General features: G+C 43.9%; 1 protein-coding gene across 1 annotated transcript; it reads left to right on the top strand.

The window, feature by feature from the left end:
• Positions 1-191: 191 nt before the first annotated feature.
• Positions 192-19,156, top strand: ENO2 (enolase 2). Its single transcript, XM_044449740.1, has 12 exons — positions 192-318; positions 6,683-6,784; positions 10,779-10,874; positions 11,117-11,175; positions 11,610-11,679; positions 11,949-12,082; positions 12,504-12,726; positions 14,804-15,001; positions 15,103-15,304; positions 15,429-15,537; positions 16,916-16,974; positions 18,125-19,156. The coding sequence occupies exons 2-12, from the start codon at positions 6,700-6,702 to the stop codon at positions 18,192-18,194; spliced, it is 1,305 nt and encodes a 434-aa protein (XP_044305675.1). The 5' UTR covers positions 192-318; positions 6,683-6,699; the 3' UTR covers positions 18,195-19,156.
• The last annotated feature ends 1,430 nt before the right edge of the window (positions 19,157-20,586 follow it).

The following is a 20,586-nucleotide window of genomic DNA, read 5'->3' as shown; positions in this document are numbered from 1 at the left end:
CCCATTCCTGCAGCACCATCCACCCCTCCCTCCTCTCCTCTCTCCATCCTCTACGTGCTGTTTGCAAAGCTCCCTTGAAATCCTGACTCATCGCAGCTCTGGGTCACATGCTGCTATCCGGGCCCTATCAGGGGTAGCTCCATCCCACCACTGCTGCTGCTGCTGTTGCTGCTGCTGCTGCTGCTGCTGCTGCTCCTGCCACTGCCACTGGCTCAGAGGACACAGCAGCTCCCCTTCAAGTCCTGCATCCTTGATTTCACCATCCAACACCTCTTAGCAGTGCTGTCTGGCCAGCCTCCCCACTGCTGCATTAGGAAGGTAAGTGGCTTCTCCCTCTCCCTCAAAAATACTCTCTAGATCACCCCTGTTCTCCCCCTCTGCTTTGCTTTGATGTTGACTGGCTTCTAGGCTTTTGGCCCCATTTTTGGCTGCTGTAAACACCCCTCTCCGTGGATGTTATGGTGAAGACATTGGCCAATCCACTGGGGGAGCCAGCAGCCACTGAAGCGAAGTCTTCCTTAAGGGAGGTGTGAAGGAGTCTGGCAAGGTCTGGCTTTGTAACCTAAGGGACCAAGCTCAGTTGTCTTATCACGACCACCTGCCAGCTCTGTGGCATGGCAGTCGCTGGCCATGCTGCAGCACTGCTGCCCAAGGAGTGAATAGTCGTCATAAGGTGAGCTCCTGTCCTCTCCTCTGGAATATTTGAGGGCAAGGAATGGGAGCCATGCAATCCCACGCTGCCCCTTTTTAGGGCTGTGGGGGGCTTACAAGAGCAGTGCTCTGGTGACCCTGAAGAGACATGAAAAGAGGCAGAGGGTATTGGATGCTACTGCAGGCAGTGCCCAACCTGGAAAGGCTGAAGCTGGGATACAGGCAAAAGCCTCCTATAGCAGATTGCATATTCTGGATTGCTGTGGTTGCTGGTGAGTTTCCAGCTGTTCTGCCCTCCACCCCCCCGCACTCTCCCTCCATCACATACACGCCTGTGTGTGCACGCGCACACACTCTCCTTCACCATCCCTTATCCCTGCTTATCCGGCCTTGACCTCCTTTTAGGACAGTACCACGTCTGTTGCCCCTGATTTTCTCTCTGCTAGTTTGGAAAACATTTGTAGGAGGAGGTAGAATTGAAAAGAGAGTGGGTAGAGACAGCAGGAGATGCATAATGAGAACTACTAGGATGGAGGGGTTAAGTCCTGCCTCCAACACAGTTGGTAAAAACAGAACAGACAAAAAGCCAGCAGCTTTTCCTATCCTATCACTAAATGAATCAAAGGCAGAACTGATGAGTAGCTTGGATTCATTTGGTCTACACTGCTAACAATTTGGATTCTGCTGCAGAAATTGACTTGGGACATGTGGGCGCACATGCACAGACCAACACCCGAGGGCACTTCAATGAAAAACTCTGTTGCTGAGGCACAGAAGTTTCTGTGGTGCTGGAGTCTTGGCACCCGACAAGGAGTGCCTGTGGCGTTTGACAGACCGTGCAAGCCATTTCTGCATGCAGAGCAGCTGTTCGGTTGTTGAAGCAGCTGATGGGGGATACCAGCCCAGAAGGTGCTGCAGAAGTGAGTGGGAGGGCAGTACGAGCCTGCGTGGGCACGAGAAAATCCCAGTTTTCTTGGTTGAAACTCCAGGATGACAGACATTTTTGCTGGCACGCTACCAGCAGTTTTTTAATGGATTTGAACAACGAGGAACTTCAAACCTGACTGTGCTGTGTCTTGGCTCCTCTTGTCTACTCCATATTCTGTCAAGCTCCATTCCCAGCGTCATTTCTCCTCCCTACTGTAGCTTTCTCCATCCTGCTTCTCCCTTCTGAAGCTGCCCTCTGCGTCATAAACAATGCAGGTGGAAAGGTGTCCAGAGATTGTGGCAAAATGTAAGGTCAACATTTGTCTTCTTTCCAGATAAGTGCTGTTGCTAGCCAGTTCTGATTTAGCAATTATTAAAACATAAGTACTTGAACAAGGAGACAAGTTAACTGATTGCTAGAGGAGGGAGGATGGCCAAATTCTTCTGGGCCTCCACAAACTCTTTTGCCATCTCCTGCCTGCTCAGAGTCCATTGGCCAGTTGGGGCAATCTCTAAGCCAAGAAGCAGATACAAAGCAAATATTAAAATAAGAATATATTGAAACCAATGAACATTTTATTCCAGGCCTATTGGAGGAGGGGCACTGCCCCCTTAAATTTTCTCTGGGACCCTCTAAAAATTTTCCAGATAAATAATTATATTTACTATGGACATTGTTGAAAGCCAAAAAAGGGGAAATCTTTGCTTTTCCTCTTAAAGTTACAGATGCTATTATTCTGGGGCAGTGCCACAGTAGATCTGCCTAGATATTCCTAATGGAAATGTTGCTCTACCTGGTGAAGAAATATTTTGACTTATGTGAACAGTTGTATGTATATTTAAGGAGAATGTTGCTCAGGCTTTTATCATGCCTGTTGATTCAACCATGGAAAGGACATTTGGATTCTGCTCAAATTATATATTCAGATGAAAAAGTCATTTTTTAGACAGTAAATATAACCAGTGCATCTTCCCTTTACAAAAACATTTGGTCTACTAAAAACTGAAGTGACAGGATTGTTCAATCTGATCATTAGCCTGTTTCTCCCCTTACTGAAATTATGCTATATGTTCTGGAATATCTTAAACCTGTAGCAAAAGAATCTGGCCATCAAGGCAGCACTGAAACATATTGACCGTATTGGGAGGCAGACTCAAGAAATGCAAACTGGTAGAGTTTTCACCAACAAAGCATGTAAATACTGACCGTGAAATACCACATAAATGTCTTTGTATTTTCCCTTGGACTTCAAGAAAGCTGATTTTAATAAACCCGGACAGTGAGAAGTACAGTTCCATGGCAGGAAACTCCAACAGGAAAGATTAAGGTGGTGGAGGAGGGGGGAATGCTCATCAAATCTGCACATGACACAAAGCTGGAGAGCAAATATCTTCAGGAGACAGAAACAAAGCTCAAAATGATCACGAGCTTAGAAGCCTGGGCTGAAAATAACGGGATGAATTTTAGTGAGGACAAGTGCCAAGTGCTTCATTTAGGGAAAAAAGGCACAGGTACCAGGTGAAGGTTGGCTGGCTTAGTAATACTATACGTAAAAAGGATTTTGGAATCGTCATCCATCACAAAATGAGTATGAGTCAGCAGTGTGCTGTGGCTGCAAGAAAGGCAATGCAATTTCAGGTTATATATATTCATCTCATTCCATGGGTGTCAAAAGTGGGGTGTGGGTATGTAAGAGGTAGCATGGAATTCAGCTTCCATTTAAGAAAGCAATTTCCTACCCCTTATAATGGCAATACTTGCTTGAAAATGTGAGGCAATGCCATGTGAATCTCAGAAGCCAGGAATAAGATTTCTAGAAGTCAGATGACTGGGTTTCCATGCCCCGAAGAGCTTCTTGCCCCTCTCAGTGACACTCAGAATAGAATCAGAGGTACAAAGTGGTGAAATTGCAGAGTAATACATGCCAATTTTCATCAAGCCACATAACAGATGCAGTCCCAGAATTCAGTTTTTTCTTGAATTGCCTACGAGTAAAATTGTAAGGTTATTCCAGTGCAGAGTACATGGAGTCCTCCAGCAGATGCCGTAAGAGACACACAATCACTTCAGAGAGATCTTACTGGCAACCGAGGTGCTGCTGTTTCAACAGCATCTTAAGGGCTGGGTTGCTCACAGCAGAGGCACAGCAGGGAAGTCAAGTGTGTCCCCACCCCAAAAATGCAAGCAATGCATGTTCATCAGCACTCTGAACAATGTCTACCTGGCCAGATTATTTAACCCATTTTTATCCCTTTCTTGTCCATAAAGTGGCTTACATTTAATCAGTAAAACAAGAGCATCCCCGCACACTTTGGCTCTAAAGAGATGTGACCCACAAAGGTAAAGGGACTGGAGAAGGAAGAGGCAGGAATTCATGTGCCTCATGTGCTATCATTCTTGGGCAAGGTGCTTGAGTGGGTGGTGGCCAGGAAACTCCAGGCTCTCCTGGAGGAAACTGACCATCTGGATCCACCCAGTCTGGTTTCAAGCCTGGCTATGGGACTGAAACTGCCTTGATCACCCTGTGCAGGGATGGGACAGGAGAAGTGCATCCCAGCTGATTCTTCTGGACCTCTCAGCTGCTTTCGATACCACTGGCCAGGGTATCCTTCTGAATACACTGGCCGAGTTGGGGGGTTGGAAGCACTGTTTTGCGGTGGTTCCACTCCTACTTGGCTGACCAATTCCAGAAGGTGGTGCTGGGGGATTATGGCTCTGCGCCATGGCAGCTTTGCCATGGAGTTCCACAGGGTTCCATTCTATCCCCCATGCCTTTCAACATTTGCATGAAACCACTGGGAGAGATCATCCAGGGGTTTGGGCTGCGGAGTCATCAGTATGCTGATGATACCAGTATGCGGATGACACCCAGTTCTACCTCTCTTTTACATCTAGTCCAGGTGAGGCACTGGCTGTCCTTAACCGGTGTCTGGCTGATGTGATGGGCTGGATGAAGGCCAATAAACTGAGGCTTAATCCAGACAAGACGGAGGTCCTTGATAGGCAGTTCAGCTTTCTGGTTCAGCTTTCTGGGTAAGTGACTTTAGCCCTATTCTGGATGGGGTTGTACTCCCCTGAAAGGACAGGATGCGCAGTTTGGGAGTGCTCCTTGACCCAGAGTTGTCCTTGGAGCTCCAGATGGCTGCTGTGGCAAGGAGCGCTTTCCTTCAGGTTTGGCTGATTCATCAACTGCACCTTTACCTGGATGAGCAGAGCCTAGCAACTATGGCCCATGATCTGGTAACCTCCTAATTGGTCTATTGTAACATGTTTTATCGGAGGCTGCCCTTGAAGACAGTCCAGTTACCTCAGTTGGTTCAGAATAGAGCAGCCAGGATGTAAACAGGGACTGGCAGATATGCACAGTGTAACATCTACACTGGCTACCAATCGAAGTCCGGGCCCAATTTAAGATGCTGGTGATGACCTATAAAGCCCTAAGCCTGCATAACTGAAGGAGCATCTCCTTCCCGATGTGCCTGCCCACCCTTAAGATATGAGTTGGAGGTCCTTCTTTGAGAGCCCTCTCTGAAGGATATTAGGAGAGTAGCTACCCGGAGAACGGCCATCTCTGTGGTGGCACCCCGGTTATGGAATATGCTCCGCAGAGAGGTTCACCTGGCACCAACACTTTATTCTTTTTGGCACCAGGACAAAAAACCTTATTATTTCCCCAACATTTTAAGGTTTAAATTGCAATTTTTATTGGGATTTTATAGAAGATGATGCTGTGCTTCACTTTCTATTATTGTAAGACTGCCCTGAGACTCTTGTGGTAAGAGGACAATATAGAAAAACTTTAAATAATGAGAGCCAGTGTGGTGAAGTGGTTCAGAGCGTGGGACTGGGACTCAGACGATCCGGGTTTGAGTCCCCGCTCAGCCATGGAGCCAACAGGGTGACTTTGGGCCAGCCACAGACTCTCAGCCCAACCTACCTCACAGGGTTGTTGTTGTGGGGATAAGATGGAGGAGGAGAATGATGTAAGCTGCCTTGAGCCCTTGATAGGAAAAAGGCAGAATATAAACCGAAAAATAAATAAAATAAATAAATAAAAAATAAAATGTACATTCACTTCAAAGGGCCATCATAACAAGAAACTCAGGTATGTATTTCATATACCTATAAGCTCATCTTAAGTGCTTTACCTACATTATCTCAATATTCCAACAATACACTTATATGGTAGGGCACGATTATTTCCCATGTATGATAGCCAGAAGGGACAAATGATGTGCCAGTGAGTTTGAACCGGGGACGTCCAACCTTACAGCTCATTCTCTCAGGCAGAGAAGTCAGCATTCTGGGAATGATATTCTACTGTGGAAAATACCAGCTCATCTCTGCAGGCCATGGAAGGCTTCTGGTCAGAAGGAACTGAATCCTGCCAGCAATGGCAGTAGGGAGGAAGGATCATGGGAGCCCTTCACTCCATGTGACACAGTCTCATCTGAAGTTCTACCTGCACAGCTCAGGCCTCGGGCTTATTGCAAACTGCACTGGAGTCCTTGACTTTTCCAGAGAAAGCTGCTAGAAATTAGGGCATGCAATGTGTCTCTTGTGCAGGCCTGCCATGGCCACCTTTGGCTCACAAAAACACTGGGCACCTTGGCCTTAGTGCCTCTGAGCATGTGCAAATGTCCCCCAAGGAAAAGACATAAAAACTGTAAAGACAAAGTGTCCCTGAGCATGTATGGAGTATCTTTCCTTTGTGAAAGGACGGCTGCCTTTGGACATGTATGCTATGGAAGTGCATGTAGCCATAGTAAGAGTGTCAATAGCTCAACTGGACATGTTTTAGTTTCGCCACTTTCAGTTCTGACAACTGCCCCAGATGGTGAAAATCTGGTCAAACAGTAACATTCTAACTAGACTGCCGCCTGCTACCAAGCCACAAGCATTCTGCTCTTGGAATGAAGCTTTTTATTACAAGTTGTGTAACTTTTAACACATTAAAGCTTTTAATTAAAGCTTTTTAATTATATTTTGACCAATTTGAGGCTGAGGAACCTTGGGAGGAGAACACAGAGTAAAGGCGTCAAAGCAAAGTCACTGTCTTTCTTTCTGTTTTTGAACCCCCATATCCTGTTTGCCTGCTTCCAGAGAAGACAAATTCCACCATGTCCATTGAGAAGATCCATGCCCGAGAGATCCTGGACTCTCGTGGGAATCCCACCGTCGAGGTGGATTTGTACACAGCAAAAGGTATGCATAGATGTGGAGTAAATGTAACCCTGGGCACTGTACCCATGAATCTGCTCTGTGAGCGAAGGACAGTAAGCTGGGAAAGGAAAGAAGTGGCAAATGCACATGACAGAGGCTGGCACTGCACCTCTTTGTCCCTCCAGCAAGTTTTCCATAGAGGAAAGCATGAAGCAATTCATTTGGCTCTGTTCTGTGATACGGTGCAACTTCAGGCAGGAGAGAATTGGGAAGGGAAGTGAAATGTGACATGACAGTCCTTCAACAGTGGGGGATTTTAAAGCCAGAAATAGTGTGTGGAGATCATTCCTCTTTTTAAAAAAAATATTTATTTATTTAAAAGTTGTATGCTGCCCAGCACCTCTGGGTGGCTCACAACCCAAGATGAAAACACAATAAAACATAATAAAAACCATAACTTATTATACATTAAAATACAACAATAAAATACAGTAAAACATACCAAACAAAGGTCTATGGAAATTAGTTTGGTTTTTTTTTTAAGGAAGGTCTTCACCTGGCACTGGAAAGAGAGTAAGGAAGGCGCCAGGCGAATCTCCTTAGGGAGAGCATTCCAAATATAAGCAGCAGCTGCAGAAAAGGCCCTGCTCCTAGGGATTCCTTAACTAACACATGCGCCCCCCTCAGTATAAAGCTGTGGATTACTTGTACCAGTTGCTATGTTTCTGTAGGTCTAGTGTCTGCAATATTTAATACCTTAGAAATAAAGAATTAATTCACAGCAAAGCTTTAATTCACTCAAATGCATAATTGTAATCACACATGGATCCAAAGTTGCCCTGTGTTAGTTTTCTTTTCAGAGTTCCCAGGGAAAAAGTAAGAACAAGGTGGCAGGATATGGTCTCCTTGGTATGAAGACAGTTTTTGCAGCTCACTCCTCCACTCATATTGATCACACTTAATACAGAGGTGCCGGAGGCTGCCAGGAGTGATTCTCGGTCTAACGCGTTGCCACTGGGCTTTATCCCTGCCCCATAAGGCTCCAACCCTAGAGCTGACAAGCATTTCTGCAAATTCTGAGCAATGCATTCAAAGAAAACTCTGCTTCTGTATTTCTTCCCTGACTATTTATGACATTTTTTTTAATGACACAGAATAGAGCTCATTATGAATGTTTGCCTCAGTGCTAAGGATTTTATCAGCTGATCAAATGCAACTGATCGTGTAGGACTGTGGAAGCTGCATGCATGAAAGTAACTTCTTAGTTCTATGAAACAGACATCTAATCTTACTTCACACTACAAGGGGCAAAGTAAACATCTCATTGTGTGAATACAGGGAACGACAGGGTTATTTGCATGTCAGAAGGGAGAGAATTCCAAGGAAAAACTGAAAACTAAAAGGTGTGATCACAGGAAATAGATGAAGAAATATTGGTTCGCAAAAAAAGCAGCAACAGGAAACTATACAAAGAAGAGAAAAATGTAATAAATTGCAAACATTTTTCCTCAAAAACAATGTATTTGAAGAAAAAAAAGCCAGAGCAGAGGACAAAGTATAGTGATATGATCTAAATTAGAACTAACAAGCTCAGCAACTATGTGCAAGAAAAAAGGAAGAAACCGGAAAACCAGAAAGAAGCGTGTTGCAATAATTTTGCATTTTCATTGTAATTTATACTTCACCTTTCTGTATCTCAAAGCATTAACAACTGTTTTATTTAGTAGATGGCAGAAAAAGTTTGAAAAAGAACACAGCTTGGGGAAATTAAGACACTGAAGTGATAAGAATTATCAGCTGCCCAGACCATTTAACATTTAAGATTGAACAGATCAGAAGGAGAGCTTTTAACAGAATCAACAAAGAAAAGCATGAAGGAAAAGCAGAAGATGATGAACAAATAACAGTTTCCAGTTTGCTGCCAGTATTACATTACATTGTACTAGAGTAAGATATTTCCGGCTCAGCACCAACAGTATTGGTCTGATGGGATTCTCTGGAAAACCCATTGTGCCAGCTAATCCTATTGGTGTTCTTCTAAAGGTCCCCTCCCTTTGCACAGTGTTAGTGCTCATGCCATGTTGTTGTTTTAGAGGCATTCAGTTTATAAAAATAGATTAAAACCAAGGCCATCAAGCAAAATATCTAAGGCCAAGAAAGAGAAGGTGAAAAATATCAAATAGAAATAGAATGATGTGTAAAAATGATAGTAAAATTGGAAAGAATTTAGAAGAGAAGCTACAGAAGAAAAAATAGACTGAAAAAGAAAAGAATCAAGAAATGAGTGTGGGTGACCCCAAGATCAAAAGAAAAAGAGGAAAAAAGCAAGGAGCAATCAGAATGATCAGAATTAAACTGCAAAAATGTTCAAAAATCCAAGATTGTGCAAAAAGGCAATAAGAAAAAATACACTATGAAAACCTGAGGCTAAATGTAAAAGAAGAACAAGAAAAAAGAGAAAGAAGCAAATAATTAGAAGCATGAATTAAAGAAATGTAATGGCCACAGAATTCAGACTGAATAGCTTAAAAGATGAACAAGCAGAAAGAAATGGGTAACAGATAAACAAAAGCTAAACTTTGGAAAGAAAAGTAAGTAGTTTGTAGAACAGAAAGTTCAGAAGAGTCTAAAGAAAATTCTGATAAACAGGAGCAGAAAATGATAGGCCAATGTTAATAATGCTCAGGCATTAATTCCATTGTGATCGGTAAACTGTAAGAAAAAGGAAGAGAAGTAAAAGCAGAAGATTCCAAGAAAAGAAAGAGCTTTCCTGTCTTAGCCAAGTCCAACATGTGATCCAAATTTTACCTTGGCCAAAACAGGTCTTTTCATCAAGGATAAAGAAGCTGCCCATGGCGCTGCCCAGCATGGGGCACAACAGAATGGTTGTTTTAGCAGCGACCGAACTCCAACTGAGCAGCTTTATGGGTGATGCTGCTGCCCCCACCTTCCTGGCTTGTCACCAGGGCTTGGACTGAGAGCGAGGCCCTCCCCATAAGTAGCATTCAGAATTATTGGACAAGCTGTTGGGCAGGTTCTGCACCTTGTACTCTGGACTGCCGCCTCTGTTCCTGGGAGAGAGACACTACTTCAGTTCTTCCAATGCCATGGCCTCTTTGCGCGGAACATCCCCCCGGATGGTAGTCTTGTGAGGGCTGCCAACATCCTCAGACTCCCCTTGCCCTGCCGTAAATGCTTGAGTCGGAAACAAGGCTCGCCTTCTCTTCTGGGGTTCCATCCGAATCTAGGGTGGCCTTGCCAGGAAGTCAGTGGAACGCAGCAGAAGCAACAGAGTGTAATTCAGACTGAAAGGCAGAAAAAAACTCTAAGCTGGAAGCAGGGATAATGGAAGTAGAACAGGATTGGAAAGTACAAATAAGAACACAGTAAGAGGAGAAAGTAAGAAGGGGGGCAGTAGAGTTGAGGCTATAACTGTAGAATAAGAAATATACCCACAGATATGAGGGATTTTAAAATCAGGGTAGGGAAATAACAACCCCTAAAGTCTTCACATACTTGCCTGTGCACAAGGTGAACAAGGGACCATTACAGTCATAGGCCTCAAGCTAGTGAGAGGTCTAATGACCTTTTAAAAAAAGATCCACAAGGCAGCAGTTTACAAGCAGCCATATCCAGAAATGATGTGGTTACTGAACACAGAAGTATAATTTGAGGAGTATTCTCAAGTCAAGTTCTAAAAACAAAAAAACCTAATTACACATTGTTGAATAGGTTTAAAGTTACTTAATTTAAACAAGTTAGTGTCATTAAATAGTTCCAAAATCATAACCATTCGCCAGGTGCCTTTTAGTCTCCTAATATCATAGCACTGGACAGTAGAAGCACAACTACTTTTTTTGAGCAATTTGATATATACCAACTATATGATTTTCATTATGAGCTCATTGGTAAAAGGACTAGCAATTAGAATTAAAATTGTTCAAGAAGACTGTTATATAATCGGGGAAGAACTCTGTGCTTAGATTATTTAAATGGCTCTTTCCCTCACTGTTTTCCACCTATGGTTTCCATTCAGGAATGTTCCGGGCAGCTGTCCCAAGTGGTGCTTCCACGGGCATCTATGAAGCTCTGGAGCTGCGCGACAATGATAAATCCCGATTCCTTGGAAAAGGTATGGGCATTCTAGCTTCTAGTCACCCAACAAGACCTAATGACTGTAGAAAGTTCTGTGAGCGTGTGTGTACTGAGGCTTGCTTTGGCTGAGTAATATGAACAGATGTTTGCCAATGACATTCCATAGGCTTCAATCCCAAACTGGAGTTAGAGGGAAGAGCTGATAGTCTTGACTGCCTTTCTGTCTCTATTTCTTTCTGCCTCTGTGTGACACTCTCTGTGTCTTTTTCCTTCCTGTAGGGGTCCTGCAGGCAGTGGATCACATCAACAGCACTATCGCCCCTGCTCTTGTGAGCTCTGTAAGGATCCCCCTTTGTTCTTCATTTTCTCATAGGCTTTATTCCTGTTCTCTCTCTCTCTCTCTCTCTCATTCTCTCTCTCTGTCCATTTATTTCACCCTACTTTTTTCTGGATACCCAGACATATTCTCTCACCCCACCCTTTCTCTGTATGAGTGTGTGCGCGTGTGGACATTATCAAAGGATGGAAAAAATATCTTTTGCAATGGAAGACATTGAAGAGGCCAATTACATGGCCGATCCTGCATACAAAGAACAGATTTTTCTGAAATTTGAAGGCAGCAAGGCAGATAATAATTGGTGCAGTAATTAGAACAGGCAACAATATGGGCACAGTAACAGAAAAGGCAATAGGAATTTGTGACAAATTTCTTCCAGAGCACAATATTGTTTTACCCTGACTCCTTACATTTAAGAGATGTTTCTTTCTGCAGGGCCTCTCTGTTGTGGAGCAAGAGAAGATAGACAACCTCATGCTGGAGATGGATGGGACAGAGAATAAATGTAATCCTAGTCATTCTGTTCATAAAAATTGAAAAAATCATAGGTTGGGGCAGGGTAGATGGGAGGGAAAGAGAGTATCCTTGGAAGAGAAGAGCAATGGAGAAATTTATAACAAAATTAGAAGCTGTGTAGTGTGCAGAATTGTGCTGGGAATCCGGAGCTATACTAGCAGCAGATACTGTGGAAGAGAAAGATGACTGTTAAGATCTTAAGAGCAGAGACAAGTCTATTATGCTGTTTTGCCTTATCTAGTTTTCAAATGTTCACAGCTAAGTTTGGAGCCAATGCCATCCTGGGTGTTTCCCTGGCTGTGTGCAAAGCAGCAGCCGCAGAGAAGGATGTCCCCCTGTACCGACATATTGCTGACCTGGCTGGAAATTCAGATCTCATTCTGCCAGTACCCGTAAGAATCTGATCAGTCCTGATTTTACAGAGAGCACGAGGGGGCAGTAGAGAAAGTGAATAAATGTACAAGGGAAGTGAATTCCCACAATATCAGAAGGGAGTGCATGCCTGCCATAAACTTCTGTACAAGTATGTCAGTTTTATGTCCACATTAGAAATCAGTAGAGCAGTCTCAAACCTGCTTAACTGCAATGGCTGCTAACCCAATGAAAGCTGGTGTTTTATCTCTCTGTGAAACACATGGGATTGCTCACAAAATATTCCCAGCACCCTCATGAATCTTTAGTTCTTAGGATATTTGTGGGGAGGCCATGACAGTCACACCTGGTTTAAACCAGAGTAATTTGATCTTGTAGATGTGCTCCAAGTTGTGGTATTACATCTCACCTTGTTCTTCTTTTCTTGTGGAATTCTTCCAGGCATTCAATGTGATCAATGGAGGCTCCCATGCTGGGAATAAACTAGCCATGCAGGAGTTTATGATCTTGCCTGTTGGGGCTGAGAGCTTCCGGGATGCCATGCGCATTGGTGCTGAGGTCTATCATAATCTCAAGAGTGTCATCAAGGACAAGTATGGTAAAGATGCCACCAATGTGGGAGATGAAGGAGGTTTTGCCCCCAATATCCTGGAGAACAGTGAAGGTAACAAAAAGAAAAAAAATGGAAAATCACTACAATTTCTTGTAGTCACTGCAAAACACAAGTGTTTTCTTGGTGTTCCTACAGTCCCAAGTTCTTTGTTCATGGTATTTTCTTATCTTCCTTGTTTTTTTTTTCTGGCGGGGAGGAGGTGTTTTTTGTTTTGCTGGCATCTGTCTGATCACCTCTAATGGAGAACATTATCTCCATTTCTTGGTTCTAAGATTTTTAATTTGTCTTTTTATACAGCTGTATACTCTAGGTGGCTTACAATGATAAAAATAATACAAACACGGAGTATACCCCAATGTGGATGCCTGGAATGAACATGGAGGATGAGCATTTTATCTTCACAACACCCCTGTGAGGTGAGATAGGCTGTGGATTGGTCCAGAGTCACCCAGTGAGCCTCACTGGGTAACCATGGACAAATCATTGCCTCTCAGTTTAACCTGCTTCACAGGGTTGTCGAAAGAGAAAAGGAGGAGAAGAGGACTGCATAAGCTGCCTTGGGATCCTCACAAGAGGAAAAAGGAAGGATATAAATGTAATAATAAAATCCAAGGAAAAAAATCCATAAACTCTATATTATCATCATGAAACAACATTTAAAATATAACGAAGAGTTTTGTGGAACCTTAGCAACCTCAATTTATTCTGGTATAAGCTTTGGTGGGCACAGAGTCCACTTTAGCAGATAGAGACTGTAACTACAGAAGCTTTATACACTGGTTAGTTTTCAAAGAGCCACAAGAGACTGTGGTTTTTGCTGCAACAGATTAACATGGTTACCCACTGGAAATGTAAAATACAGAAGTACAAATAAAGTATACATTGAAAAACAAGTAATATTAATAGAAATAAGGTATTTTCAGCTTTCAAAACTTTGGAGGAATAGGAGTATTTTTACTTGCCTTCAGAACAAAACGAGAGAAAGCAATAAACAAAACTGCCAAAGAGCCTTCTTCTCTTCTTTGGAGCCCCTAGAGAAAATACTACCTGTTCCAAGATGCAAACATGATCAAGACTGGGTCCCTGTGCTGCTGCTTCCCCTTCAGACTGAAAGTGGTCAGCTTAATCACACTATACACACGCACACCCACAACGAAATGTTTGGTGTGTCCTCAGGTTTCTCTTTGAATATGTTTCTCAACTCCTCTTGCCCTGACTGGGGACTTCACATTACACACAATGAATGTAATAAAGCCTCAGTGGCTCTTTCTAGGCCAGAGGTCTCCAGATGTTTTGACTTATAAAGTTCCCATCAGTGCAGCAAAGTGTAAACTAAAACATCTGGAGGGCCACAAGTTGCCCACCAAGACAAGGCAGGTTCACGAAAGGATGATTTGCACAAGGGAGGCCATGAGAATTGGGGGTCAGCCCTACTTTCCTCTGTTGTTTTTTCCCTTGTGGGGTTGCAGGCATGTGTTTCCAAAGTAAACATGCTTCTGGAACCCTGAAGTGGTCACCTGTGAGCCACTGAAAAGGAGGGCAAGAATCACCAAAACAAATGCTGCCAATTTGCATAAAATTTCATGTGCTAGTTTATGTGCATAAGTGCAAGTGTATTAAGAATTATCATGCCTGAAACAGAAAGGCAGTGTAACGCGCCATCATGCGGAAGACTGTGACCAGAGGAACTATGTGCTTGCTCAGTCCGCTGCTGTCCTGCTGCTGCTGGTGGGCTACTTCACAGCCCAGTTTCTCCCTCTGATGGCTCTTTATTGAATTTGGCTGGGGCAGCCACTTAAGCAGAGGACTGTCCTCTGAAAAAGATGACACAGGACCACAGGTGCAGCAGGAAAAGTAACTGGAGGGGGAAATGAGGAGCAAACTGGCAGCTGAAAAAGATGAAACTCCATTTAACCCTTCCCTTCTCAACAACAAGTTCCCCTCTGCTAAAGCGGCCTAATTGAGGAGAAACAACAGCCATTATTACATGATTGATGTGAAGCATTCTGTTTGGTCCTAAGCCAAATAATAAATACTTTTCTGTCCTTATTGCTCTTTGGAAATCTCCGTTTGAAGAGATATTTCAGATTCTTAGAAGGCATGCTGTATCTCCCTTCCCATCCCTCAGCTTTAGAACTACTCAAGGAAGCCATTGAGAAAGCTGGCTATACTGACAAGATTGTGATTGGCATGGATGTGGCTGCATCAGAATTCTATAGGGATGGCAAATATGATTTGGACTTCAAGTCTCCTGATGACCCCAGCCGCTATATCACTTCTGATGAACTGGGTGACCTCTACCAGAGCTTTGTGTGGGACTACCCAGGTAAGTCTACTGTGCCCAAAGCCTCAGTCCTAGAGCAGCAGACCTGCAAATTTCTCCTATCTGCAGACTGGGAACTGACAGAATTCTCTCTGTCTTTGCAGTGGTGTCAATTGAGGATCCTTTTGACCAGGATGACTGGGAAGCCTGGTCCAAGTTCACGGCAACTGTGGGCATTCAGATTGTAGGAGATGACCTGACAGTGACCAACCCAAAACGCATTGAACGAGCTGTTGAAGAAAAGGCCTGCAATTGTCTTTTGCTTAAGGTCAATCAGATTGGATCTGTCACTGAAGCCATTCAAGCGTAAGTTCCCCCAAACCACTCCATTTCACAAGAGCCTATGGGTCACAGGTTGACTGGTGCAAACCACAACAGCTTCCAGCTAATGTGGAGGCAATTCCACTAAGCTTGTTGTATGTCTCTACAGCTGTAAACTGGCCCAGGAGAATGGCTGGGGGGTGATGGTGAGTCACCGATCAGGGGAGACTGAAGACACCTTCATTGCTGACCTGGTGGTGGGACTTTGTACTGGGCAGGTAAGTTCTGACCAGGTAGAAATGATTTCTTGGCTGCCTTCTTTGGAAAAAAAGAGGTGAAGGTGGGACAGTATCATCTTAGGGACAGAATCTCTTTGTATAGTAAGTGTGACTAAAGTAAGATGACATCAGGGTGGGCAAGAAATAGGGGTTGTGTGTACAAAAGGTACAGAGACTTCAAATGCTATATGCGCACACAAACAAACACTTAGGAGAAACAATGAGGTCCTAAAAGAAGAGAGAGGGTTGGTAGAGCTCTATATGCAGCTACAGGCTGCTGCCAGAGAAAAATTGGAAAATGGGTGGGTCAAACCCAACCCAATGAAATTCTCGCCTGTCCTTCATGATGGACAATTGTGATGGTCCTTCACAATTGCCCACTTCTGCCCAAATCAAACCAGAGCTGGATATTATCCTATGCCATCATTCCCCTTCCCAAAGAAATTGAGCCTGGACCCACACAGGTATGTTGCAATTGTTCTAGTGCCACTTCCACATGAGCACCTAGACCGTCAGAGCCAGGCTGAAGCAGCTGGGAACGCACATACTAGCCCCACCAGGACAGGAAGGAACAGGGATGGAACGGAGTGACACTGGTAGCTCAGAGTCCAGCACAGCCCAAGGTGGAGTTAAGAAATATGTACAGAAAGAGGTGGAATGCAAATGAATAGGTAAATAAACAAACTAGGAGAGGGAGAGGAACTGGAAACATTAGGCCAGACTTTGGATCTTATGCCCTAGGTCATTATAGTCTGGAAGTAGGGTGGGGGCAGATGACTGTAAGGGAGGGCAGAAGAAGGTGAGGGTGGGGAGCCAGACAGCAGCAAGCCATCTCAGTGTCAGTACCTTACTTACATGGGAATATCAGGGTTGATGCCAATTATACAGCATCACTCTGCCTGCCTGCCTGCCTCCAGCTGTACCCTCCATCTTTATTTCTCCCCAAATGTCTCTGCCCCCAACCCCTACCCAGGCATTTCAAGTGCAATGAAGGCCAGGGGCATAGCTAGAACTTTACTATGCAGTGTGCCTGAGCACCAGATGCACATATCACATTGCAAAGAAAAGGGACTGGTCCTTTCCACTGCCAAGGGCTCAGCTGGCAGGAGGCTGGAGGAGAAGAAAGCACATGACCAGGGATGCAGTGAGAAGGGAATGCATCCCTCCTTCTCATTTGTGTTTTTGCAGAGGTCTGAAGCTGGGTGCAAAAGTGTGAAAAGGTAGCGGAATCCCTATTATTTCTCCTTCCTCAGATACGTACAGCATACCTCAATGGAGCTGCTGACACCTTTAGAGCCACATAGCCAAATGACAGGTCTGTGGGACACACTTGCAGGCCCTTCATAAACTATGGCTGACTTCACATTGCCTTTTACAGATAAAGACTGGAGCTCCATGCAGGTCAGAGCGACTGGCAAAATATAATCAGCTGATGAGGTAAGACGTGTAAAGGGAGGTGGGGAAAGTGCCTCAGTTCATCAGTTCGTCCTCCAGCAGGAGCCAGGTTGCTTCCAGATGCAGCTTTTCTAGGGCTATTGCCCCGCCTCATTCATAGAATTTTGCAGGGGGTCCAATGTCACTATGGTCTCCCACTCGTGACTCACCTTCTGCTTCTGTGTTTTTTGTATTGGGGAAAACTCATTTAGGGAAAAAAGTCTGAATAGCTGCACAGTGACTTCTAATGGGCAGTACTAGGAGCCCTCCATCTGGAAGCACCCTCATTTACACTGGGCTGGGCCCATGCAGGGGACCTTCCAGTCCTGAATTCTCCTGAAGCCAAAGGACATTGCAAAGCATACTGTAGTCTGAAAGAGGCTTCACTATGTAGGCGATTGCGTACATTTTATTTATGTGTCAATTTTTGAAACTGTCTTTCAAGACTCAGAGTCCACACAAAGACATTATACAAACAATGGCTGAAGAGTCATGCAGCCATTACGATGGAAGCAAGTTGTAAGACAGTTTTTTTAGTTTGTATCATGCAGTGCCACAGTAAATTCTAGGGCAATTCTCAGTTTATACAAAGACTTCATACCTTACCCTACCTAAGGCAGCAAAATGCAGGGAGTTGCTCCTGGTATTGGATTTCAAGGCATGGCCTTCTACAGTTGTCCATAAAAATATTTTGCTTCCCATTCCTTGATCATGAATCGTTGAACACTTCAAATCATTAGTGTCCTCTGTAGATTCCAAGCAAAGTTAGCATGCAGGTTTTGGTTTTTGAAAGGCATATGAGGAAAACAAATTTATATGAATATAGATTTTAGATGTTGGCATTGCTGGTTATATGCTTCATTTAAGAAATTCATAGAAACCCATTTCACATATGTGGTCTTAATAATCCCTACAGCAACTCTATAATGTAGGCACTTATCCTTCTATTGCATCAAGAGTTGAAGAACAGGAGTTTGTCTAAGTTTACAAAGTAACTGGGGTTTTCCAAATCAAAGCCTGTACTCTTAACCGCTTAGATACACAAGTTGGCAACTAGTCATGATGTTTTTTGCTTACATTTCAGGAAAAGTTTCTGCGGTGTAGGGACAGTGACATGAGCTCCATTAACTATCACTATGTCTGTCTTCTGCAGGATTGAGGAGGAACTTGGCGATGAAGCCCGTTTTGCTGGGCACAACTTCCGTAACCCAAGTGTTCTATAAATGATGCCCTTAGCACACACTGGCTTGCCCGCTGACTCCCCGTACACAGACTCTGAGTGCTCCTTAGGCCACATCCTCCTCCTCCCATTACTCTCATTCCTGCTCCGGCTTCCTGGTCTCTCTGCCTCAGGTCCCTTCATTGGAATTACCCCACAATATGTTGAGAATGAAGCTTCTTTCTGCCCATCACAATGCAGTGCTGCAAACCAGCTTTGCATGTGTTGCACAGTGTCTGCTTTCTGGGTCTGCTTGAATAATGGCTATATCCAAATGTAAAATGGTGTGAGCATGTTTGCCCCAATGTTGTGGCAAGGATGTGCACATTTGAAGGTTGTCCTTAAACTGGTGTGCAGGCCATGTTTGTTTACTGATGCAAGGTTGTGTGTTTCTGTGCTGCTACCACTTGGGAATGTCAAGGTCTGTGTTTCGCTCCTTGATATGAGTTTGTGTTTAAGTAATCTGTGTGCTGTGTGTTGTCAACAGCTGGTTGGGGTGCGTGTATGCGTGGTCCTAGTCAGCCTCAAGTACACTTCTTAGATTCAAGCATGGAGTGTGTGTGAGTGGTCCAGTACCTGCATCAAAGTTTGGTTACCTCGTATCTGAAATGTTACACTGATTTGTGTTTTTCTGAAACACAAGGGCAAGATGTGCTGCTAACATACACAGTATCATTGTGCCATGCTTCGTGGGGTGTTGTGGGTCAGTATATTGTGGGTGTGTAACTGCAATCAGCACCCTGCTCAGACCGCTTTCCCTTCCATTCCCCTCTGGATGTTTGGTCACATGGTACTTGCTTCCTCTTCGCCTGTTTCCCATCTTGCTCCCCATCACTTTTGCTTTGACCTCCAGAAGTTTCACCCTCAAACTGAGCAACAGTGACAAATAATGGAAAAACACACCCTCCCCAAAAAGTCTACCAATAGACAATCCCACAGCTCAATTAAATTCTCTTTCACACCTGAGCCTGCTGACTCTGCCTCTCTATCTCTTTTGTTTTTCTTGTGGGAGGTGGAAAAGCAATGAAGATCAAAGTGGATGGGTTGCTAGATATCAAGAGGCATTCCTCTGAGATTTGAATTGTGTCTGCTGAGGATGAGGGTAAGACCTAGTAGTGACTGCCGAGGAAGAGCATGGCTGCAGAAATCTGCAACAAATTCAAATGAGCTTGGATTTCTGACCTGTAGATTCCAGAGAAGATTGGCATTTTTTGAGTCAAGCAGATTCTGTTGACTTGCAATACATTTGCATTGGAGAAGAGTCTGGGTGAATACAAAGTGGCAAAAGTGTGCATTAGCACAGACTTGCATATGCAAACAAGAATACAAATCTTATGCACCCCTGCAAATGTTGATTTTGTCAATGAGTGGTCAAGAACAGAGGTCTAACAGTCCATGAAATACAGGCGGAACAGATGCAGCAAAATCTGTGTATGCTGCCACTGTACATCAGGGATGGAGTCTGACAAATACGAGGAAGATAGGGAGAACAGGCAAAAACCCTCATCTAGCTAAGGAGAAACCATCCTGCCTCTAAACCCCAAGATCTTATTCCTTTCCCTGAAGATCCTGACAAGAGGTTAAACCTCTGAAATGGCTGCTCAGGTTCTGAGGCCTGGTGACCCTTGAGGGGGGAATTCACCCAAGCTGAGGGAAGAAGTGGGATCATCAAGAAGAACGGGTCAATTTCGTTGTCGTGTGGTGGTTGCCCATCTTCCCATTCTAGTACTCCTGGCTACTCATGGTCTTGTCTGGTTTACAGAAGTGAAACCAACTGCAGGGTCTTCATGCAGTGATCCAGAGCAAATTTTTCTAGTTTAAATTTGTATTAAATAGAATGTATACTGGCCTAATTCCACTTCCCTCTTTCAAATTTAATAGTGATAGTTACTTTGGATTGAGGGATTGTAAGCCAAGACAAGGTGATCAAGTACTGAATTTAGCAAGCCATCTATCACTGCCTTAAAAGTCATCATTCTTTCAAAGGAATATCCATTAAAATCAAATTTAAAAAGCAAAATGTGAATATTATTGAATTCAAATTTTAATTCTCAAATTATCCCAAATTCTGAACACATCAACAAAATTGTTTTGTCTATTGTAATTTGCAGTAGTACTTTTAACCACTCTCCATCTAAACACAGATTCCCTCTGTTAATCCATTTTGTCTCCCAGAACCAGGCTCAGGTCATGGGCAGCTGTACCCATTGCAGACCCAGAAGGCATCTTCTCCAGCCTAGGGTCCTTGGGACCAGTGGCTTGAATCTACAGGCATTGCTCTGTTGAACAGGCGAAGGCAAGAGGCTAGGCTCCTAGAGCCTCTCTTAAGGATCTTTCAAGATACATTTTCTTTTGATTTGAATACCAGAGCTGAAAATAAAAATGGAAAGATCCTC

Source organism: Varanus komodoensis, unplaced genomic scaffold, assembly GCF_004798865.1.
Source record: "Varanus komodoensis strain SLA01 unplaced genomic scaffold, ASM479886v1 scaffold60, whole genome shotgun sequence".
Lineage (NCBI taxonomy): Eukaryota > Metazoa > Chordata > Lepidosauria > Squamata > Varanidae > Varanus > Varanus komodoensis.
The sequence above is the reverse complement of the archived record's forward strand: the minus strand, read 5'-3'. Positions and strand labels throughout refer to the sequence as shown.